This window comes from Sus scrofa, chromosome 3, assembly GCF_054392235.1.
Source record: "Sus scrofa isolate SSC_HxYL_T2T_F1_AM1 chromosome 3, Sscrofa_HxYL_maternal_Yorkshire_Landrace_v2.0, whole genome shotgun sequence".
Taxonomy (NCBI): domain Eukaryota; kingdom Metazoa; phylum Chordata; class Mammalia; order Artiodactyla; family Suidae; genus Sus; species Sus scrofa.
In genome coordinates, this window is record NC_139385.1 from 124,743,139 (window position 1) to 124,767,195 (window position 24,057).

The 24,057-nt window shown below is 55.6% G+C and overlaps 1 protein-coding gene across 8 annotated transcripts in view; it reads left to right on the forward strand.

The window, feature by feature from the left end:
* OTOF (otoferlin) overlaps positions 1–24,057 on the forward strand; it is a 107,363-nt gene that overhangs the window by 45,662 nt on the left and 37,644 nt on the right. For 5 of the 8 annotated variants that reach the window (XM_085016136.1, XM_085016139.1, XM_021087729.2 and 2 more), the window contains exons 4-8: positions 3,664–3,763; positions 6,433–6,614; positions 19,744–19,817; positions 21,214–21,340; positions 21,806–21,860. In XM_085016136.1, coding sequence (XP_084872262.1) covers positions 3,664–3,763; positions 6,433–6,614; positions 19,744–19,817; positions 21,214–21,340; positions 21,806–21,860 — 538 coding nt within the window. Of the gene's footprint in view, positions 1–3,663; positions 3,764–6,432; positions 6,615–13,198; positions 13,244–19,743; positions 19,818–21,213; positions 21,341–21,805; positions 21,861–24,057 lie in introns of all 8 variants that reach the window. The other 3 variants (XM_085016141.1, XM_085016135.1, XM_085016138.1) reach the window with 1 other exon arrangement.

Consider the following 24,057-nt stretch of genomic DNA (forward strand, 5'->3'; position numbering starts at 1 on the left):
ATGTCCTTGGCGTGATGCTGGACGAACTGTCCCTTAGGCCCCTCCCAAGTCTAAAGGCCTGAGACGCTGATCTTGGTTAAGCCTGGAAGGTGCTAGAGCCTTCTCTGCGTAGCTCCCTCCTGCCCCCTGGGGGCGTCTTGCCACACTGCAGCCTCTCTGCTGATGGGGGTGAGGGGCCTTCCTCTGCGTCTGGGCATCTTCAAGGGAAGGTTGTACCTGTGTGCCCTCGGCAGGTGCTCAGCAGGCCCTAGTGGAGTAAAGAGCCTGATGTTCCTGTTGGCAAAGGGCAGTGGTAGAACTGGGATTCTCAAAGGGTGCTCCCTCCCCCATCGTCAGCCCGCCCGGCCCCTCCTCTGCAATACCCATTGAGGCCCCACCCCACCTGCCGAGTCAGACCCCCTGGGGTGAGGCCACCTCCCAAGAGCAAATGGTCTACATCCCCCAACCCCTTGGAAGCTTGAAATTGGCCTTGTGGGGGTATATGGGCCAGGAACTCAGCAAAAGCTGCAAGTGAGGACTGCCCTACTCCTGTCCCTGCCCCTGCCCGCTGTTACACACGCCAGCACCACAGTGGGTGGCCGGGCCCAGGCATTTATTTGTGTTTTAGCAAGCCCTGCAGATGCTTCTGTTCATGCTGATGTGAGAGCCACCGATTTAGCCCCCGAAGCCCAGTGTGTAGTTTCACATCCAGAGGATGCTGGTAGCACAGGACAGGACAGACGCTAAGAACCCGCCCTCCTCATTTTATAAAGACACAATCGAGTCTCAGGGGCAGCGGTCTCAAGTCTCCTGACCGCCACCCCCCACCCCAGCCTGCACTTCAGGCTGCACTGCCCCAGCTGGCGAGAGGCCAGGACTGCGGTGGGGGCTAGGTCTGCAAGTGGAGGGGGCAGGATGAACAGATCAGCCCTTGCAGAGGGTGGGGTGAGCTGGCAGACGGGGCTCTGACGCATTTCTTTTCTTTTTTTTTTGGTCTTTTTTGCTCTTTAGGGCCGAACCTGCGGCATATGCAGGTTCCCAGGCTAGGGGTGTAATTGGAGCTGTAGCCGCCGGCCTACACCAGAGCCACAGCAACGCAGGATCAGAGCTGTGTCTTCGACCTACACCACAGCTCACGGCAATGCCGGATCCTTAACCCACTGAGCGAGGCCAGGGATCGAACCCACAACCTCATGGTTCCCAGTCGGATTCATTTCTGCTGTGCCATGACAGGAACTCCCCGAAGCATTTCATTTTCATCCCCTGTGGCTGCTCCGGCCACTTCCTCCCCTTACAAAGACTTTCTAAAGTGTTTGCCCTCCACTGGCAGTCAGGAGGAGGCAGACGTCAAACCTGTCTATTAATGTCAGAATCCCCCTGATACCTCGCCTCACTCAGATTGGCCGTTAAATTAACTTCATCCCTTCCTGCTTTTGGCCTCTCCTTCCACCCTATACATCAAGGGCCACACCAGAGGATCAAGATCCACTCCAGCTCTCACACCCTGTCAAAGCCCCCTCAGCTTCTGTCCCTTCCACCAGAAGTGATGTGTGTATTTGAATCTACCCTACGTGAATCAATTACCCTTTTCTCTCCTGGAGCAATAACTTTCTTTTCTTCTCTTTTCTTTTTTTGCTTTTTAGGGCTGCACCCGCAGCATATGAAAGTTCCCAGGCCAGAGGTCGAATTGGAGCTACAGCTGCTGGCCTACACCACAGCCGCAGCAACGCCAGCTCCAAGTCAAGTGTGCAACCTACACCACAGCTCACAGCAATGCCGGATCCTTAACCCACTGAGTGAGGCCAGGGATTGAACCCACATCTTCATGGATCCTAGTCTGATTCGTTTCTGCGCCACAACAGGAACTCTGGATAACTTTCTCTCTCTCTCTCTCTTTTTTTTTTTTTTTTTGTCTTTTTGCTATTTCTTGGGCCGCTCCCTCAGCATATGGAGGTTCCCAGGCTAGGGGTCCAATCGGAGCTGTAGCCACCGGCCTACGCCAGAGCCACAGCAACGCGGGATCCGAGCCGTGTCTGCAGCCTACACCACAGCTCACGGCAACACCGGATCGTTAACCCACTGAGCAAGGGCAGGGACCGAACCCACAACCTCATGGTTCCTAGTCGGATTCGTTAACCACTGTGCCACGATGAGAACTCCCCGATAACTTTCAAAACCAGACGGGGCGGGGGTGTGAAACAGCTCGCAGTCAGCACTTATTGGGCAACCCACAGCCGCAGCAACGCCAGCTCCAAGTCAAGTGTGCAACCTACACCACAGCTCACAGCAATGCCGGATCCTTAACCCACTGAGTGAGGCCAGGGATTGAACCCACATCTTCATGGATCCTAGTCTGATTCGTTTCTGCGCCACAACAGGAACTCTGGATAACTTTCTCTCTCTCTCTCTCTTTTTTTTTTTTTTTTTGTCTTTTTGCTATTTCTTGGGCCGCTCCCTCAGCATATGGAGGTTCCCAGGCTAGGGGTCCAATCGGAGCTGTAGCCACCGGCCTACGCCAGAGCCACAGCAACGCGGGATCCGAGCCGTGTCTGCAGCCTACACCACAGCTCACGGCAACACCGGATCGTTAACCCACTGAGCAAGGGCAGGGACCGAACCCACAACCTCATGGTTCCTAGTCGGATTCGTTAACCACTGTGCCACGATGAGAACTCCCCGATAACTTTCAAAACCAGACGGGGCGGGGGTGTGAAACAGCTCGCAGTCAGCACTTATTGGGCAACCCCTGTTGTTTGTTCATTTAGCCAGTAGATCCTGTGAGCCCGAAATAGCAAATAGAGGCTGGAAAGAGCCGTTTCCCTGGAAAGGCTAACAGTACAACATCACCCCCTTGACGACGACCAGAGGGGTCCTGGGGCGCTGGTTACGTGTGTACTAGATGCTCGGATGAGAACTCGCGCAGAGGATCTGTCAGTCCCCTAAACAGCACCTCTGTAACACAGGAGTTATTAGCTCATCTCAGGGACTATCTAAGTTAAGCTGCCCAGGAAGCAGGTGACTCGCTCATAAGAGGCAGAATTGGGTTTCCCATCCCTGTCTCTGACCTTAGGACTGTGGTCCTCAGAGCACTGCCCTGCCTCTGCCCCCTATGCAGCTGGGGACCCCAGGGTCAGATGGGTCCTGGCGCCAAGGAGCTTGCCGAGTGCAGGTGTGGGCATCTCTACTGACTAAGCAGAAGACGAATGAGCCAGTGGCGCTGGTGAGGGGTAGCGACTGGGGTTGAGGTTCGGGGCAGGGGGTGGGCATCCTTGTGTCCAGGAGCCTCAGTCCTCCCCCAGTGGGCCCCATGCTGGGCATCCGGAAGCTGCTCTGCAGGGGCTCAGCTGAAGCCCGATGGAACAAACCCACAGCTCCACCCTGGTACCCTGACCCCCATCTGTGAATGTCCCCACCGGGGTCACTGCCCTCAAGCTCTCCCAGAGAAATGACCCTCATACACACAACCACAGGCAGGGGTTGGGGGTCCCATGCCTCCCTGGCCAGGACCAGCCCTCGTTCCTGGGCCACCTTCTCCAGTGCCAGCCTGGAGCCCCAGCCAGTCCTCCCTCTGCCCGGCCCACCCTTTCCCGGTCGGTCCCAGCCTCTTGGGATGTCGCCCTCGGTCCCCATCATTCCGGCCTCTTCATGTGAAGCCACGAAACCCTGCCCCTCTGCTGTTGACAGGCTGATCGGGACCTTCCGCATGGTGCTGCAGAAGGTGGTGGAGGAGAAGCACGTGGAGGTGACCGACACGCTGATCGATGACAACAACGCCATCATCCAGGTGGGGGCGCCCAGAGAGTCCCTGCGCCTGCTCATTCCGCATGACCGGGGGCCTGTTCGCCTCCCTCCCCTGCATGTGGCGTGGTCTGGGGAGCGGTCCTTGTGAGCGGCGAGGTGGGGCGGGAGGAGCAGACCTGGGTTAGACTCTGCCGGCCTGGGGGGCCAGGGCCAGGGCCCTTGGGGCATGGCAGGGTCTGCTGTGTCCCAATGGACGCCATAGCCCTTCCTGCAGTGTGAGTACAAGAAAAGGCGACTGGGGCTGCCTCCCATCCCCACCCGGGGGTCTTCCATCTGGAGCCAGCTCAGGAATGGCTAGAGAGGCGTCTGAACGCCTGCCCGAGCCCTGCTGGCCACTCCAGGCATGAGCGTCGCTCTGCACACTTTGCTCTGCCTGGGCGTCTAAGAGTAGCCATTGTGTGAGGGCAGGGACCTTCTTTCTATTCCATCTGTCACCTCCCACCCCAGCGCTTCCAGCAGGAACACACATGTGCTAATGACACACAGTCTGTAGGCACTTAACACAGGTTCAAACAAAGGAAGGAAACAAACAGTGGGGACACCCCGGCTCTGCTGTGCTGCATCTGCCCCTTGAGCTCATTCATGCCCACCCCTTGGCAACTGAACCCCATGGTGAGGAACACAGCTGCTGGGCACAAACCTTAGTTAGGCCACTCACTAACTATGAGACCTGGGCAGACGACGCGTCACCTGCCAAGTGAGCAAAAATACAGTATCCGCCTCACAGGACTGCCCTGAGGGTTAAATGGCAGTGCGCAGAACGTGCTTGGAGCAGTTACGCATGTAAATACATCAATAGTATCAGCAGCTCCTACCTCCTGACCTCAGTGGATCTGTAGGTAAAATGGGGCTGGACCATGGTTCCCCAGCCCCGGTCCTACCTACAGCCAACAGAATAGCTGCCGAAGCAGGACTGCGGCCGCAGGGAGCCAGACTGGAAGGGACCCTCTTTAAGGAGTGCCAAGGGTGGGGCAGAAATCCCCACGGTGCCTTGGTGGCTTGAGACACTTCCTTGCTGAGAACAAGGAGAGCATGTGGGGCTTCTCGGCTTGGCCCCAGGTAGGTCATTCTCTCTGCACGGAGGCAGAGGAGGGGATGGGGGGGACCTCTTAAAATTGAGGGTAGGGGGGCTGGGGTCATAGCCATCACAGCAAGGGAAGAGGAGCTGCAAAACATGCTACAGACACTGGGTGGGCATGCAGGGCTTGGAGAGGATAGCTGTCTGGGAGCGGGAAGTCAAGCGAGAGGGAACCGGGGAGCTGCACAGAATGAACAGACAGCACAGCACGTGCCCTCCAGTTCCAGACTCAGACCTAGGAACTGAGCCGAAGGAAGGACTTACGGGTTATCTAGATCACCTGCCACCCCTCCTCTGCTACCCCCTTTCTGGATGGGGACCCGGAAGTCCTGGATAAGGAAACCTGGATGAGTCGGACAGCTGGTCAGGAGCAGAGTCAGCACCGGGACTGGGGGCTTCAGATTCCAAGGCCCCCATTCTCCCGCCACAACGTGCTTGGTCTCACCAAAGGGGCCACACTGGCTCAGCTGGAAGGACGTGGGGAGTCAGCCAGGCCGGGCTCAAATCCCAGCTCCGGCACTTCCTAGCTGTGTGACTTGAGCAAATAACCTAACCTCTCTGATATGTCAGGGAGGGAAGGCTGAAGTGTGGGGAAGATCAAACGAGCTTACATTAAGCCCCCTAGCCTGACAACTAGCACAGTGAGGATCCAGACACGGGGTACCCTTTTCCCTTCCCAGAGGACACAAGCTGAGTGAAGGCTGCCTGGGGCCGGGCAGGGGCCGGGGTGTCACTGGAGCAAGCCAGTCCCTGACCTGGAGGAAGGGAAGGAGTGTCTAGAAGTCGTTCTGGCACCCATGCGGGTTGAGAAGGGACTAGGCTGAGTCTTCCCTGCACCCTGGGGAGAAACTAGAGCTGAGAGGAGGGGAGCGGCCCAAGGACACGCAGCCCAAAGCCCCGTCAGCTTGTCATGCGCACAGCCTGGGCCCAGGTATGGGGCTCCACGTTCCCCTAGAGAAGAGCCCAGGGTGAGCCCCCAGGTCCTGGCCTCTCCCGAGGAGGAGGGTGGGTGTCAGGTGAGCAGGGAGAAAGGTTGAGCCTCGATGCTCGCTGAGCCTTCAGAGGGTGTCAGGGTCTGGGCTCTTCTCCTAAAGGGCGTGCTCAGCTAGTGTCGCCTCGTGCTCGGCGAGCATCGGGAGCAAGGGGAGGTCAGCTCTGTTCAGATCGACCGCCCCTTGTCCCCGCAAGCAGCCCCGCTTCTGAGGACAAGGGGGTGACCTGTACACTTGGGACCCTGAAGGATGCTCTTGGTGATGTGTGCAGCGGACTCCGGACAGGCTCAGCTGTCCAGGGCGGGCCCCGCCTCCAGCACCTGGAAGGAGGAGAGCCACGTGCAGCAGATTCTGGAACTAGAGCCCATTCAGTCGACTGAGTCTGGGCTTGTCAGTCTTTCTGAGCCTCTGTTTTCTCATCTGTAGAATGGGAGAGCAGCGCAGGAGGGAAGATGCAGCCAGCTGGCCTTCCTCCTTGACTGAAGGGTGTGATTGCACTTGGGAAAATCACAAAGCAGCAGAGGACGTGGGGTTATGATCAGTTTTGCCTCCTGGCTGCTTACCACCCATCTCTCTCTCCAGACCAGCCTGTGCGTGGAGGTCCGGTACCAGGCTGCAGATGGCACGGTGGGCTCCTGGGATGATGGCGACTTCCTGGGGGATGAGTCCCTTCACGAGGAAGAGAAGGACAGCCAGGAGACAGATGGGCTGCTCCCCGGCTCCCGCCCCAGCTCCCGGCCACCAGGCGAGAAGAGCTTCCGGAGGTAACAGGCTGGGCCCTCTACCCCGCAGGGAGGATGTTCGGGGACTGGTCCCCCTGGAGGGCCCCTCCGGGCCTGGCTGGGCTCAGGGTACAGGGCTGAGTTGCTGGAGAGACTTACCAAAGGAGGCAAGGTGTTTCTAAGGCAGCCCCTGCCCTCCCGACTCCAGAACTCACTGGGGAGGCACCAGGGGATCAGCTGAGGGGCCAGGCCTCCCCCTACCCTGAGGGAGGCGGAGCTCCAGGAGGGTGGGCTCTAAGATGAATGGAAGAGGCTAGACTCCCAGCCTCCTCAAAGAATTCGAGAAGCAGACAGGAGGGGCCCCGATCTCCTGGCCCAAGACCCAGCAATGCCAGACCCGCCCCAGGCAGCCTGGCCTCCGCCCGGGGCCAGTGAAGGCCCAAGAGAAAGGGGTCTCTACCTGCCAGAGTGAAGCCCATGGTCCTGGTTGGGACCAGGCCGCTCTTCTACCAAGGAGACCGCAGCCTGGCACCCAGGTGTCCAGGAGTCACACCTGCAGAGGTCCAGCCACACACACAGGCAGGGTGCTGCGTCCAGGCCTGCTCGTTCCCAACGCACTGTTCCTCCAAAAAAAAGGAAACGCGGTTGAGTTACCCTTAGAGCCCAGAGAGACAGACTCCAGGCCGGTAGACTCTGCCCACAGGTTCCCAGGTCACTGGGAAGAATAAGCAAAACCCAGGTAAATCAGCGGTGCCTTTGAAGGATGGGGTGAGAGAAGGGGTGCCCCCTCCCCTTGGAAACACCTCCCTCCCACCCCACCCCCCTTCCTTTTCAAGTAAAAGTTATTCAGTCCCTGTTTGAAAAAACACAGATTCTAAATTGGGGTCCTTATAGGAAGGAAAAGGTATTTTCCTTCTTTGCCCTTGAACCAGCACCCCCAGCCCCCGCACACAGACATATAATATACAAGCTTAAGACCATCATAGGAGCCCAGTTGGGGAGTTATAGTAACAAAGTCAAAGGAACCGTGCCTGTGGCAAATGCAGCCAGACCTACCTGTGACTTGCAGGCCAGCTGCAGGGTGGGCAGCATGATCCAGGCTGGCCTGGAGCCCGCCCTCCTTAGACCCCACGCCAGGTGGCATGGAGAGCATATGCAATCTGGCCTCAGGAGACATAGGTCTGAGTCCCACCTCTGTCCCTTAGCAGCCTTGTGACCCTTGGCCAGTCACTCCTAAGCTGTACATGGAGCTCAGGACAATGGGACGCCACCCTGCTGGTGGGAAGGGGTGATGAAGGCCAGGCTGTAAGGGGGGGGGGGGCGCCCCAGGTAAGGATGCGTGACAAGCAGGTTCTTGGCAGCCAGACAGTGCAAAGGGTCCGGAACCGAGCTGGAAATGGTGAAAGGAGGAGTGGGGACCTAGGGGACAGCGAGAGGACACTGAAGCTAAGGGCAGCACCTGGTCCCCATCCTCTGTCCCTATAGAGCCAAGAGCTTGTCTGAGACTGCAGGTGGGCTCTGAGAAAGGGCTTTCTGGGCACAAACTGGAAGCCACATAATGGCCATCCGTTGCAGGGAAAGGAACACTAGCTCCGAATCAGGAGAGCTGAGTTCAAATAAGCCCCATCCTGACTGCCACTAACGGAGCGACTTTGGCCAAGTCACTTACCCCTCCGGGTCAGTAACAGGAATGGATTGAGCATCCTGGCTCCCTTCCAACTCCGACCTCCTGAGGGACCCAGGAGTCCCCCAAGTCCTGTCAGTAGCACCCGTGGGAAATAACACGCTGGGAGCTCTGGACAGCCAGCAGGGAGGCCCCGCCAGGGCCAGCCGCGGCTCCGGCACTGCCGAGCCGGTTCCTCTCTCAACCCACGCAAGCGGGCCGGGATGCGGATGGAGGATGCGGTGGGTGAGGGTCTTGGGTCCTGGACCTGTAGAAGGCCCTGGGCTCTGGAAATACGAGAGGGCCCCTCCATCCTTCCTCACGCCATGGCCCGGCTTCCCCGCCTCCCGCCACCCCACTCCTAGGGCAGCACCAGGAAGCAGAAGCAGGGGGAGAGGTTTTATCCCAGGAACTGGGAATTGGGACAGGATGACAACCATAGTTAGAGCTCCCTGTCCTCCGGGGGCCCCGCCCCCCCCTGGGCTGGCTAGTGGCGTGTCCATGGTTTCCAGGCTGCACTGGGGCTGAGAACGCATCGGGGCAGGGATCCCGCTGTCGCACGTTCTCCTGCCAGGCCTGCCCATGCAGCCTGCTGGCTGGATGGGGCAGACAGTGCGGAGAGGGTGCAGCTGGTTTAGAGAATCTGGGCTTTTCCTGCAATTTAATTCTAGCTGCCTACCTGGGGCCGATGCCTTTTGGGTCAAGGAGTATGGGGTTCCCAGAGGAACCTGCTAGCTGGCCTCGCAGCCCTGGGTGTTATGTCTCACCCTCCTCATGGAAGTGCCTGCCAGGCAGCCAGGCCGGTTGGCTCGGGGGTCTTCTGGGCCAGAGAGCCCTCCAGAAAGATGTCAGGCCACAAAGGGACAGTGAGGAGGAAGGGCAGCGGGTATCCAGGCTCTGACCCCAGGTCCTCCATCCGCCCCCCCACCACCCTCCAGCCCATCCTTTGTAGGTCAGGGCGACCAATGTACAGGGGACCCCTCTGTTGTTTTCCCAGCCAGAAAGCATGGTTGCCGGCAAGCAGCAGTGTTTCCCCTGGTCATCTGGACCCCAGGGGTCTAGTGTGGGAACCCACTGCTCTGGTCGGATGGGGCCGGGCAGGGAGCTTGCTGGAGGGGGTGTGGGGCTCGTGCAATAAGTGGCAGGAAAGAACCTCATGCCCAGGACTGGCGGCCTGAGGCCTCCACTCCACGGATGGCAGAGGGGATGGATGTGGGGAAGACTCCCTCCAGGTCTGGGTTCCCCTGGCCAGGATCCTGCCATCTGTCCCCACCACCCCCTGGAGGGGCCTCTGCAGATATTTCCCCCTTAAGGGCACTCACTCCCAAGGCTTTGTGCATCTACCGGAAGTGCCTCCCCTTGGACCTCAGGGATTATCTGCTGGCAGCGCCTCCTGAGCAGCCCCCCAGCACAAAGCCCAGCACCCCCATCTTCCTGTTAACCCTCTCCTCCCCTCCCATGGCTCCATCAACCCAGGTCCTGGTCAGTCACACGCCCTCTGAGCCATTCTGCCTGCTTCTCTAGTCCCTGCCTCCAGATGAGCAGCCTCTGATTTCCACAAGCTCTCTGCAAAATAACCCCAGAATATTCCAGAAGAAAGCACAGTGCCATGGAGAGCACAGGGCTCAAATCCCAGCTCTGCTATTTAGAGCCCCATTTTTCCGTCTGTAAGATGGGGATCCATGAGGCCTCGCAGGAGTGTTAGGATCACACGAGATAACACATGTGGGCTGCCCACCGCAGGGTTAGCCTGTGGCCAGGGCTCAGCCACGGTCCCCTTCCTTCCTCCTCCCTGTCCACGGTCTCTGTGTTACCCCACCCACACTTGTTCTGCCCCGAGCAGCATCCAACCTTTTGGCCCAAGATCCCTCCCAGCTCTGGCCTCACCACCCACAGCAAGGGCTCTGCAAACAGAGCTGCCCACGCTGGAGCCTCGCCGCCGCCGCCTGGGCTCAGCCGGGGACCTCACGCAATCGCAGGGCACCCCTCACCTCCCCAGCCGTCAGTGTAACAGAGAAGAAATGAATTTCTCCCCCCACGGGCACTTGCTCTCAGAAGCACAAAAGTCGACGCACTGGGCCCTTGCATGTCGTGTACATCTGCCCGGGTGCCTGAGCAGAGAGGAGACTTCAGCCCTGAACACACACACATGCACACACGCTCTGGTGCCCCGGCATTTGCACACGCTCACCTGCACGTATGTTCTCTTTCTGGGTGACACCAGGGAGCACTGCCCGCACCACTGGCTTCTGGGCCAGAGGACCACGTGTCAGAAAGGACAAAGAGGGGAGCCCAGCTTTAATCTCGCAGCTGCCCTGCAGAATCGGGGCGTCTGCGGACTCTCTGTGTCCCACAGCTCTCTTTCCTCACTTTCTCCACCTGCCTGGCCCTCAGGCCCTCCACGGCCCCACCGCTTTCCACCCACCCCCTTCCTGGTGTCCAGCCCTATAGGGCTTCCTGCTGGGCTCCTCTCTGCTGGGTCGCATCCTGGAGGAGGGGGCGGGAGGGAGCCATTTTTCTTGTTCTCCTGCTGGATCCATGGAAGAAGGTACCTCCCTCCTGTGCCAGGGGCCAGAGGGCAGCCGGGTATGTGTGCATGGCTGGGGGCTCTGACGGGGATGGGCACGAGGCACGTGCCCTGGCATCTGCCCTGGTGTGTGCACGGGCTCAGCACAGCCAGCCTCAACCCCGGGGATGCAGGGTTCCCATGGCCCCTCCCCCACTTCCCTCCACCAGGCTGGACTCCAGAGCTGCAGCTGCTCCCTGGGGAGCCAGGGTCAAGGCCACGCTGAGATGTGGGGGGAAACAGGGCTCAGAAGACTCCTCCCAAACTCAGCCGCCTCACCTGAGGTAGGGGTCCTCTTCACCCCCTGCCCAGGACTGAGAGCTCAAGTGAGGCAGGCAGCACTAGGGTCCCAGCAAACCCCAGATCCCCAGGAGGCCGCCATATTGATCCCTCTGCCCCATGGCTGCTTCCAATGGTGCACACAGAGTGATGGGGACGGGGCTTGAGGAAGAGGTGAAACCAAGGCAGAGAGAGAGAGAAAGAGTGTGTGTGTGTGTGTGTTGGCTGAGCCACAGAACTTCCCTGGCCAGGCTGGGATGCTAAAAACACAGTGTGGACTCTAGAAGGACAGTCAGGCCCGTGCAGGGCTTCACAGAGAGGTCTTCTAGCAATGAGGACAGCCGTGAAGTCAAACCCCCCTTCCTACCCTTTGAAATGGAGAGACTGAGGGCCGGCTGAGATTAAAAAGTCAGATAACGACAATATCCAGCTTGTGAGATGGGTGGTGTCACAGGTCAAGGCATCTTCAAGGTCTCCCTTTCGGGCAGTGCAGTTATTCTTGTTAACGTTAGTTGGCGTCACAATAGTAGTTGGGGTGTCTGAGGAGGGCTAGGGCAGGGGTGTGCCAAGTGGGGTGTGCTGGGTGCCAGGTTGTGGGTACGTGCTGTGCCCTGGCCTGCTGTGTGCCTGAGAAGTCTCCCCAGTGGGCCAGCCAGACACCTCTCTGCCATTTCAGAGTAAAACCCAAAGGGAACAAGAAAAAGCATCACACTTGGTCACTCGGGAACCTGGCCCACCCTGGACCACTTTTAGGTGACACACCTCCCCTTCTGGTTCCTCTACCGCAAAGATTTTCAAACTTTTCAGGGTCATAGAGATCTTTCCAAAAGAATCAACAGGAGTTTCCGCTGTGGCACAGCGGGAGCGAATCCGACTAGTATCCATGAGGATGTGGGTTTGATTCCTGGCCTTGCTCAGTGGGTTAAGGATCCCACGTGGCTGTGGCTGTGGCCCTAGCCTGGGAACTTCAGTATGCCATGGATGCGGCCCTAAAAAACAAACAAAACAAACAAACAAAAAGAATAAACAAACATACCTCAAAATCTGAATCCATGATTCAGAAAAAGGCAGCCCTGCTCGGATTAATATGAAAACAGGGCCCGTAAATCTCCTACTCGGCCCTCATTCTTGAAAGCTCATTGGAGCCCAGGTCCCAGTGGGGCCCGCGTCCAACCAGCCCCCAAGACCAGCCAGGGCTTGGGGCCAGAGCAGGGCTGCTGAGACAGCTTCCCCTTTTCTGCTCTCTGCTCAGTGGTCTTGTGGATTTTGGTAGCCAGAGGCCTAGCTGATGTTATCTCCTTTGAAAGGAATTACACACAGACCAGCTGGCCTGAGGGAAATGACAGCTGTGGTCCATCTGGGCCTCAGGACCTGAGCTGTGATGTGACTGGAGTCATGTCCACTCAGGCAAGGTCTGTGCCAGGACAGGGTGTGAGGAGAGGGAAAAAACTCCTAATTGTTAGGCACTTTCTTCCCTTTATCCTCATTGCCACAGCCTCAGAGAACATTCCAGAAGGGCTCTCTGGCCACCTCCCTAAGTAGGAAGAGGAAGGAGCCCGGCTCTGGGCCCTGGAGCAGCAGCTCACCTACTGCTGCACACAAAGAACCTCCTGGGCCCACCTTTCTTCTCCGAGGCCCTCAGAGCCTGGGAGCTCCCCTCTCTATTGGAGGGTGCCAGGCATGGGGAGGGCAGAGGCTGGCCCAGGCCTGGAGGGTGGCCAGGCTCCTCTAACCTTGCGCTCGCTGTGGAACGCAACCCACATTCTGAAATCACAGACCCTGGCCTGGGGGAGGAGGAGATCAGCGGGGACCCTGAGACCTCCTCCCTCACCAGGGCTCCAGGTTCTCCTGGGCGTGGGGTCCGTGGGATACTGGCCACCGGCCCCACCCCTGTGAGCTCTTCCCCAGGTGTTGGGACCACAGCTCCTCCCACCCTCCCCGGGCAGAGTCTGGAGCTATGGAACCCCTGCCCAGCAGGCTGTGGATCAAGAGGTCTGGGGACAAGGCAGCCCCTGGGGAGCGTGGGGGTCAGCAGGCCAGGGGCTAGGTCTGCAGGCGTCTCTGGTTTCACCCTCTCACACACATGCCCTTGTCTCCTCATTTCTTCCCCCTACTCAGCAAAGGCAGAGAGAAGACCAAGGGAGGCAGAGATGGCGAGCGCAAGTAGGTGTCCCAGGCCAGGGCGGAGCCCGTGGGGCTCGTGAGAGGGAAGGGTCCCCACCCGGTGCAGGCGGCGGGGGGCCCGGATCTGAGGGCTTAGGCATGGGCTGTCCCGGTGGAGCCAGCATGGGGCCAAGGCAGGGCGAGGGAGGCCACTCCACCCGGCCACAGGGGGAGGGGGTAAGGAGGTGTCCTGGTGGGGGCGGGCCTTCCGGTTTCCACTCCCTCAGGGTGGGGGCGGGCCTTCCGGTTTCCATTTCCTGCTCCCTCCTTTCAGTGTCTTGACTCCTCCTCCACTTCCCTGTTCAGTGCCCCCCTCCCGGAGCACTGGCCCTGAGGCTTCCCCATAAGGGAGGGAGTGCAGGTGCTAAGGGGAGCCAAGGCAAGGCTGGGCTAGATGGACCCGAAGCGCTAGAGGCCCAAGGAGGATAAACTCTGGGCGTTGAGCGGCCTCAGGGGGTGGCCAGAGCATGAGACCCAGACAGCCAGAGAAGGATGACCCCTCTCTGGGAGCCCTCATCATCTCCAGTCCCCTCAAAAGCCTTCCTGAGGGAGGGACAGAAGGAGGTGACAGCAGGCGGGAGGGGCCACCACAAGGTACTGGAAAGTCTCAGGGCTCAGGGGTGACGGATGGGTCTCACAGCCTCCCGGAGAGCTCCTGTGTCTCAAGGACTTTCCAGCATCACAGGGAATTCTCCAGGGCAGTGGCAGTCAAGGCTGACCCCACTGGAGGGGGCTTCTGCTCCCACACTGGCTCTTACAGATGACAAATCTGGGTCCCAGAGAGGGGAAGCAACTGGCCCTAGAAGAGGGACAGAGCTGGGACTCAAACCCAGGGAATGTACCCCCTAATCCAGAATTTACAATAGGCCCAGGAAGTTGGGAGCCTTGATTATATTACATTTAAATTTTTCAAACACACCAACAAGAGCTGAAAAATCAGGAATGTGGTCTTTATTCTCCAGATAGGGAAACTGAGCCCCGGAGATGTTAAGAGATTTGCTCAAAACTGGGGTCCTGATAAATTAAAAATTAATTGACATGAGGCTATCAGGCAATAGGATTGTGTTTACAGGGGTCTGGATGAGCACTGGTGTGGACCTGGGGTATCTGCTTGCACTAAGATCCCAGGGACGCACAGCCTCATTCATTGCTTTTGCAAAAGCATGTGGAGTTCCAACTCCTGCTTGCTACACTTGAGCAAAAAGCATGGTGACATGGCAATGGCACCACGCGGGGACACTCAGGTCCAGAGACCTGATGGGTCAGAGAGTTTGCAGGTTTCAAGCAAGGGAAGAAGCCTCAGGAAGAGAGCATGTGCCAGGCTCAACAAAGGAGCCAGGGAACCAGATGTTGGGGAGTGTGGGAGATGATGGCAAACATTAAGCTGGGGGGTCCCACTTAGGGAGAAGTCTCAAGGTCAGGTGTTTGCCTGAATGTTTAGACACAAAAGGCCCACAACCTGCCAATCCCCCAGGCTGTCTGTCTGAGATTGGTGAATCTCTAAGACTCCTTTCTTGATTGCTCCTCACTCACTCCCCACTCTGTCCTGGGATTCAGCCTGGCTGGATCCCTTTGGCCACAACAGGACTGCAGGTGCCTCACAATGTGAGCACGTGTTAGGCCCACAGCGAATGCTGGTTCCCTGGCCGACCCCATCCTAAGGTCTTGCCATTTCTTTTTTGTTTGTTTGTTTCTTTTTAGGGCCACATACGTAGCATTTGGAAGTATCCGGGCTAGGGGTGGAATCGGAGCTGCAGTTGCCACCCTACGCCACAGCCACACAGGATCCGAGCCACGTCTGCGACCTACACCTCAAGTCACAGCAACACCAGATCCTTAACCCACTGAGTGAGGCCAGGGATCCAACTCGAGTCCTCATGGATACTAGTTGGGTTCATTACTGTTGAGCCACGACAGGAACTCTAGTCTTGCCACGTCTTAATTCACATATGAGATAAAGTAAACTGGCATTTATTATTCTTATTTCAATTGTAGAGCCTTAGGGTGATTGAAAGGGCAGGCAAATGGGATTGCTAAGATTAAACAAATTGAAACTCTTTAGCCTGGAAAAGAAAAGCTTTGGGGCCAGTTTTAAATCTCGAAAAGGTTATATGGCAGCAAAGCTGGTTAGTTTCTATCTCCACCGAGGAGAAAGAAGAGGAACTAGAGAAACACAAACCCATGTCTCTTAGGCAGGAGTTTGTTTCTCTCGATTCCCTGAGGCCTAAGCTAATGAGCCTTGACAGTTCCCGCTGCAGGTAGAAGCCCTGCGCAGCCCGGCCCGGCCTGCGCTTCACACCCTTTGAGTCACAATCTCCAGAATAACACAGACACCCAACTGAGTGGGACCCAGCTTGTTAAATTTTGCTTGGCAAATGTTCCCAGGGTATCACTGGAGCGTTCCAAGTTCTCCCCTGGGACCTCAAGTGCATCACCCAACCTCAAAGACATGGTGGAACAAGCAAATCAATTAAGGCCATAAATGGAAAAAAAAAAAAAAAAAAAGAGTTTAGAATGAGTGAACTCACTTTAAAATCTTCTCTCTAGGGAGAAATAGCATCTAAATTGCAGGTGCATATCATTCAGGCTGCCCTGAGCCTGGCAAATGGGGAGCCCAAATGTCATCATAAACCTTCAGAGGGTCCTGACAGGCCTGCCTCCCCTGCCTCCTGCTTCTCTTGCTTTCATGCAGCCACCAGTGAGTCACGTGGTTGCAAAGTGGTTTTGTTTGTTTTTTTACCAAAGTTGATAACAAGTTTGTTTTCTTTGTCTCTCACCATATTATATCATAATATATCACCATATTATAACTGACAAACCATCTGGACCAAATGCAGAATTTAAAACAGACTTGTATACCAGTAACCTAATGAACATTTTACTTTTTTTTTAGTTTTGAAATGGAAGTCTTTAATACAAGTGAATACTCTTCAAAATTCCCTGATCAAGCTAATATTTATTTCAAAAATAACATTTACCCTTTGTCAAGAGAAGCTGGCATGCTGCTTTCCGGGAAGTGATGGGTAGAAAAGGCTTTTTCTCTAGTGATTTCTGATGTGTCATCAATCAGAAAGATTACAAGGGCAGTGAGAGCCAAGGCCATCATGTGTCAGTGTCCACAGCTCATGTGAACGAAGAGTAAGTCTAATAGATGCAGAGCCTACAGTAAGAATTCTGGAAAATTCTGCAAGAGTTCCCGTTGTGGCTCAGCAGGTTACAAACCATCTAGTATCCATGAGGATGTGGGTTCAGTCCCTGGCCTTGCTCAGTAGGTTAAGGATCCAGCGTTGCCATGAGCTGTGGTGTAGGTTGCAGATGGGGGTTGGATCCGGAGCTGCAGTGGCTGTAGTGCAGCTCTGATTTGACCCCTAGCCTGGGGACCTCCATGTGCCTCGGGTGCAGCCCTAAAAAGAAAAAAAAAAAAAATTCTGGGAATTATGCTTACCCTACACACTATGTGTTTTTCATAAAGGGATAAACCACCTTTTCCAGCTATCCCAGGCACACGGGAGTCCCACCAGCGATCTTGTCCACTTGAGATAGTTAAAAGAATGCAGGCTCTAGGGAGAGGAGTCTGGTAGAGAGTGGTTGGAAAAAGTATACTTTTTTTAACAGTCTCTATCATTGCTTCCAAATACATTTGTTTTAAGGAATAAAGTGATTTTTGAATTCAAGGGCCGTAGCTGCCCAAGGGAGGTCCCAGGCCACTTGGGTGGTCCCTGGGATCAGCATCAGAAAGCCAGGATTCCCTGACACCTGAATCTCCTCTGGGCCTCAGGCAGGGGCCAGATCCCATGCCAGGATGCAGAGTGGCTGGCCTCTCCAGGTAGGGCCTGCTCTGTCCTGACACATGGCGTTGACCTACCATCTAAGAGCCCTTCTTTCCTTGGGTGGGGGGCCGGGGGGCATTGGGTCGGGAGGATGGAATGGGGGTTGTGTGGCTGGAGCAGACTGGGTGTGATGGCAGCAGATAAGTCACACACAGACTGGGGCTGAGGACACTAAGGAGCCACCAGCCCAGGAATGGCCAAGAAGTGGGTGTACACAGTCAGCACAGAGCCTCCAGGAGCCTCTTGGCTAATCCAGGAGAGCAGCTGGGTTGAGAGGAAGAGAAACCCAAACACTGAGACAGGAAGCAGAGAGAAGACAACTCATTTCTTGCAGGGGTCAGACAACAGCCAGCACCCCTGCTCTTAAGGCCACCAAGAAAGGAGAAATCTCACAGGATGGTTCTTTTCTCACTACTATATGACTGCGTTTTAATTGCTTTATTTATTTTTTAGGGCTGCACCCATGGCTTATGGAAGTTCCCTGGCTAGGGGTCAAATCGGAGCTGCAGCTGCTGGCCTACATCACAGTCACAGCAATGCCAGATCCAAGCTGCCTCCCTCTGTGGCCTATGCTGCAGCTTGAGGCAACGCTGGACCCTTACCCCACTGAGTGAGGCCAGGGATGGAAGCCACGTCCTCACGGATACTGGTCGGGCTCTTAACCTGCTGAGCCACAACGAGAACTCCATATATGACTGTTTTTAATGGGCTCATCGATCTGTTCAGTATTAGGTCACTAGTAACTTAATATGTATAGCCTGTTCTTCCCCAAATGTGTGGGTGCTTAGATTATTTTTGAATGAGCCCCCTCTCTGTAAACACAGGCACGGTCCATGGGACTCGTCACAGATGATGTCCCCATCTGCAAGTTGTGCTGGCACATGGAGACTTTTCGCCAAAGTTCCAAATGGTCAGGATGGGATCCACAGAGAAGGGCAAACCCAGAGCATTGAAGATGCGCTGGAAGTACTGCCAGCCTGGGGGCGGGAGCTCCTGTCCCAACTCTCTGAACCTCAGGTGTTTCATGGGTTGAATGAGAAGTCTCTGCCCCTCCCCGAATTGCTGTGAAGATGAAAGGAGCAAACATCTGGAAAAGCCCTTTGGCCCAGATTAGCTGCTCGAGAAAGGTCATGTAATCTCTTGTTGCAGAGAAACTTTTGAAGATAATTCCAAAGGTTTTCCTTTTTTTTTTAGAGTGCATTTCTTTCTCTCTTCTCCCGTTGACACGTTCCAGGTAACATGATGCTGGATACTGCAGACAGATCAGTGCTACCCCAGCCTTCTTTCATCTGCCACATACCTTTTTAGGAAACCATGAAGATGCCAGTGTTTCCTAAACTGTGAGCTAGTGCCACATGAAAGAGGTGGTTCTTGGTTGCTGTCTCGCTGGGATACAGACATACACCATGTCTTGCCAGGCATATGTAGAGCAAAGAAAAGGCCAGAAGCTAGGATGGGGCTAGGTTTGGGGATGAGGTTGGATTCCCCAACCCCAAGGAGGGGCTTGAGGTTTCTAGGCCACCTCTGCAAGAACAGAAATGTTTTTCTGCAATTTCACATAACCCAGCATCAAGAACAGGGGTTCTTGGGGAACCATAGCCAAGCCTCTCCAGGGAGATCCCTGGCCCAAAGATGGGTGGGCTCTGCTGTAGGAGGGGTTCAAGGTTGGAGTCTGCATCCCACCCCTACAGGATAACAGGGCCATGGCCAGGAGGAGGGAGAATGGGAAGTGGAGGGAGTCAGGTGTCGGGCTCATGCAATATTGATGGGGTAATGGAATCCTACACTTTACCCCCTGCTGATCCTACTCCTGGTCCCTCCTGGACCAGGGACCACAAGCTCGGCTGCAGGGACATCACTGAAGGGACAGTGAGGACCCCCTGCCCCCTTCCTTCATCCCCACTGACTGCAGGGGCACAAGGCCACACCAAGCCAGAGGAAGAGGTAGGAACTATGGAGTCGGCCATATGTTCCTGGGGGTTGGCAAAAGGGGGATTCTGTAGTGAGAGGGGACAGGCAGAAGGAGCAAAGCCAGGACCAAAGATAGAGGTGGGAAAGAACCCATCTCCTCCTTTTCACTGAGGGCCAAGGAGAATCCAAGGGCAGAGAGAGGTTGGGAAAGACAAGGCAGGATTTGGGCACCAGGGCAACTAGTTTCAACCACATCTCCCATCTCCTCATCAGTCTCTGCCTCTCTGAGTCCTTTTCCTGCCTTTCTGTTCTGATGCTTTCTCTCTGGTCATCTGACTTTCTTTCCACCCAGACGAGGTGGGGTTCTCGGACAGGGAGGATGAGCTTGGTGGCACTGGCCCAGCTCAGAGCTCTAAGACTGGACTGAGGGGCTGGGATCAGGACTCCAAAGGGCTCCAGATGAAAAGGTTCTTCCCACCTGAAGCCCTCCCTCTCTGGTCCCGGTCCCCAACCTGCTCTTCAGTGGTGTGAAGGCATGGGGAAGGAGGAAGCGATGGGGTTTCCTCTGTCCTAATTCCCCCTCACAGCTCCAAGCTTGGGAAATTTGGCCCCCAGCACATCTCGGGATCAGTAGGTGAGGGTCTGGGGCTTGGATCTCCCTTTCCCTTACATATTCTCTCGGGTTTTGCTCTTCTGTGTCTGTGTGTCTTCCTCCCGGCATTCATCTCCCTCCATCTTATTCTGGCGGCCCCCTCGCAGAGCCGGGAGGAGCGTGTTCTCCGCCATGAAGCTCGGCAAGAACCGGCCTCACAAGGAGGAGCCCCAAAGACCAGGTATGGACGAATGCCCTGGCCCACTGTCCAACCAGCCCCTCGGGAGCCCTCCAGACCCACTCGGCCCCTGAAAGTGACCACACCCCTCCTCTCCGTCGGCTCTCCTGCGATTGGCCGGCGGAGCCACCTGGGAGGGGCCTGACATCCCATTGGCTGGCAGAGGAGCCGGGTCCTGACAGTGGTCCTCCGGAAGGGGGCGCTTGGAGAGCTGGGGCGGGAACCGTATTTCCTCCAGTCTAGAAGAGCCTCTCTATCCCGTGGGCTCCTCCCGCCCTCTTTGCTCCCATTCTTACTTCTCCACACAGAAGCCTGGAGATTTTTAACTGGAGAAGAGAATAACAACAAAAAAGCTTGTTTGGCCAATTCTCTATTTCTGGGGGGAAATCAGAGCCCCGACAATGCTTGCTCGGAGCAGGACTCCTAGTCCTGCCTTTCCCCATGTGCTCTCGTGGGGCTGCAGGGATGTCCCTGGGGGAGAGTGGCAAGGTGAATCCAGGAAGACTGCAGTGGCCTGTGGCACTGGTGCCACTGGAGCAGCAAGCTGGGGACGGGGCAAGACAGCCGTTTAAGAGGGAGCAGGGAGGACAGGTGGAAGGCGAGGGGTTGAGGGGGCAGGTGGAGTGGTAGGGCAGCTACGTGCGGCTTTCTGATCCAGGTCGGTCTGTGGATGGCATTCCCATCCTCAGGGTTCCTGGCTTCCCTCCCCAGCACCCTCTGTGCGGCCCACTGGCTCCAGATTCTCTCTCTGCCTCCATGCCAGTTCCAGCTGCACCTTTCTCCTTCTTAGATTGGAGAGGGTAGAGCTATTAGCTGAGACCCAAACCCACTATCCTTGGGTGGCTTCTCAGAATGATCATTTCTTCATTTCATTGGATTTCTACAAATCCATATACGGTTAGGTTGTGAATTCCATCAGCTAATTTACACGGATAAGTTCTTTCCTAAGCCTGGGTTTCTTCATCTATGACATGAGAATAGTGCCTATCTTGGCAGGATATGACTATGAGCATTATGAGGACTAGAGATACGTGTATAAAATGCCTGGCATTGTGCCACTCATAGGAGGCACTCAGTAAATTATAGATATTGGTACAAGAGGTACCTAAGTACGGAGTCTTTATTTCTAACCCACCACAGAGGCTATTCAGTGCTTAGGTAAGTAATGAGTTACATTCGATTCAAACAAAAACCACAAGACCAGATACAATATCAGTTAAAATTAGAGATCAAGTTTAGGTCAGAAACACTGCACATACACAGAGCATAGCATTCTAAGCAGATGCTAGCAAGGAAACCTGGAATTTGACTCTTAGCTTCCAGGAGGCCAAAGCAAAAAGGGAAATAGAGTCACTAGCCCACCATCTAGCCCACCTAACAGGCCCTCCTTCTTCCCCAGATGAACCAGCAGTGTTGGAGATGGAAGACCTTGACCGCCTGGCTATTCGACTGGGGGATGGGCTGGATCCTGACTCTGTGTCTCTTGCTTCCGTCACCGCGCTCACCACCAATGTCTCCAACAAGCGGTGAGTGGGCAGGAGCCCCTGAGCCCCGGTTGTCTTCACCTGGTCAGGCAGGACCCAGCTTGCCATGTTTGGAACTGGGGTGGGGACGAATCAGGGCCCATGGACAGCTCCTTCCTAACCCTACCCCCTCCTCCTTTTCCTGGATTTCTCTCTCACCTCTCTTCTGCAAAGACATGGGCTTGTTCCCAGGTCATTGAATACCTCCAGGCAAAGGGAAATCACGGAGTCACCCAGCCTGCACTTGACCCTGTTGACCTAATGTCTGCCTGCCTGTTACTTCTGCCATTGGCTGGTCCTCTCTATTGAAGCCCTGAGCTCCCGTTCTGCTTGGTAGCCCTGGAGTGTTTGAAGACTATGATTTTGTCCCATGCCCTTCTCCTTCTAACCACTGCCAGGGCCCTCTTCCTCCAGGGCCCTGCAGGCAGTCCCCTTACACCTGGCCTGACAAGACACTCTGCTCCTCAGGTCCAAACCAGACATTAAGATGGAGCCAAGTGCTGGGCGGCCCATGGATTACCAGGTAGGTGGGGCAGCTAGAGGCCTCATGCCTTTCCAACTCTGCTCTACTGGGGGTTTGGGGCTAGATGCGGAGACAAGGATCTGGGGGTCATAGAGGACCACATGCCGAATATAAGTTCTCAGAATAAGCTTGTTCCCGGGAGACACTGATAGCGATGTCGTAAGGAGAGAGGTGCCAGCCCCCAAAGGAGCTGGAGAGCTCTGCGAATGCTGGTCAAAGCCCTCTTAAGATTTTACGACCAGCAACAGACTTCATAAATGAGAGGGACCTGGAAAACGGTAAAGAGACCGAAGTCAAAAAAAAAAAAAATTCCAACGGTTAACATAAGTGCTTCTAAAGAAAGATTTTTTTTTTTTTAAGGTGGTGTTTTATCTTATTTTGATGCCGGAAGGAATGTCAGTCTTGGCCGTGTGTATATAGATGATGAGAATGTGGGTGGGTTTTTTTGCTTCTCTGTATTTTCTGAAATTAACGGTTAATTTTTTTTAATTTGTATGTTTCCAAAACTGGAGACAAATGGACCCATTTGGCTGAGATGGAGAGAGATTTGCAGCTGTGAGATTGCCCGTGTGGCTGCAGTGCAGGCAGAATGGGCCATGAGCGTGGCTGGGAGCTGCTGGCAGAGGGACACACAGGGCAGCGGGACCCAGTTCAGCCTTCCCAGGCTGGGGCTTGATCCTCAGCTTTGCACGGCCACATCCTCAATTTTGTCTCTTCTCCTGGAGCTGATGGGAGGCTGAGAGACTGAGTTACAATAACACAATTCACAATAGACTAATGTACAAGCTGGAAGCACCTAGTACTTATTTATGAACTAGAAGCAAGAAGCATCCAGGGTTCATCCATTGCTCTGGACCCTCTTTGGGGAGCTAAGGAGAAGACTGCTGGGTATTCCTAGGATTGAGTGAGGGTCCTGGCTGCTCGGGGCCGGGCGTTGGGGGATGAGGAGGACACCGCCTTCGGGAGACCCCACTGGACTGCCACTGCACTTCCTGTCTAGGTCCAGTGCCAGGCCCCAGAATCTGAGCCAACCCCTCTCCCAGGTTAGACCTTTATTTCCCATTTTCCAGGCCCCATGCACCCTTCTTTAAGGACAGCCTGACCTCACCTCACTCAGGTGATGATATGAAGGACTAGATGCCAGCTTTCTTTGTAACAGATACATCTTGTCCATTTCCTTGTCTTCTTTAAGCCTTGCTTTGGTTTGTTTTCATCCAGTTGGTGACCATCTTCCCAGGGGCTTAAACAAGTAGCCCCAGGCAGTGTCAAGTGGACCTGCCTCTCTGGTTTCAGAGAAGCTCACGCCACTGGGCTCCTGGGAGGTTTGGGAATGTCACCTCCTCACTTCTCTTCCAAAACCTAAGCACAGAGTATCCTCGCACTTCTGAGCGCTTCGCCAGGGGACTGGGTTACGGGCTTTGCTCTTCTGTGTGCTGAGAACAGAAAACATTCTAAAGAATGAAGATCCCATAGTCAGACACCATTCTCTCTGCAATGTTTCTTCTGCTTAGAATGCTCGGAATGCGTAACCTCTTTCCTGATTATTGGCATCTCAAAAGCAAGACGCCACAGCCTCCTCCCTGTGTGCGGTTTCCCCGTGAGAGCGGGCTAAGCTTGGCACTTGGCAGAGAGATTCTCGGTGGGCCGTGGAGTCTTGAGTCTGTTCTCTTCCCTCTCTTTCTGGCACCAAGACTGTATATGTCGTCACCTCCAAACATCTCTCTGCTTTTCACCTCCACGTCATCGCCCCTCCTCTGACCGCCAGCTCAACCGCAACGTGTCTGGTCTCCCTCCCCTCATCTTGCCTCCTCCACGCCATCCTCTTTGCCACCACTGGAGTGGTCTTCTCCAAATCTTCGGGTCATGTCCCACCTCTGTCATCTGGAGATGAGGGAGTAAAGGATGTTTGGGAAGAGCCGTATGAAGGGGTCCACCGTCTCTCACCCCCAGCTCCAGCGATGTTTGCGGCATGACCAGATTCCCCGGAAGCAGGTCACAAAGCACCACGACTCTTGGCTTCTCCCAGAACAGAGGAATAGGTTTACACTCGGCGTGATTCCTTGGGATGCGTGCATGAAGCCGCCTGGGGATTATGTCTCTTATCTTGGAAGGAGAGGAGGCAATAGTCAAATCACCCCAGTCGGCTGGTCAGTCGGTCCCTTTGTGGCTCTATGTGCCTCCTCATCTTCCATCCTGG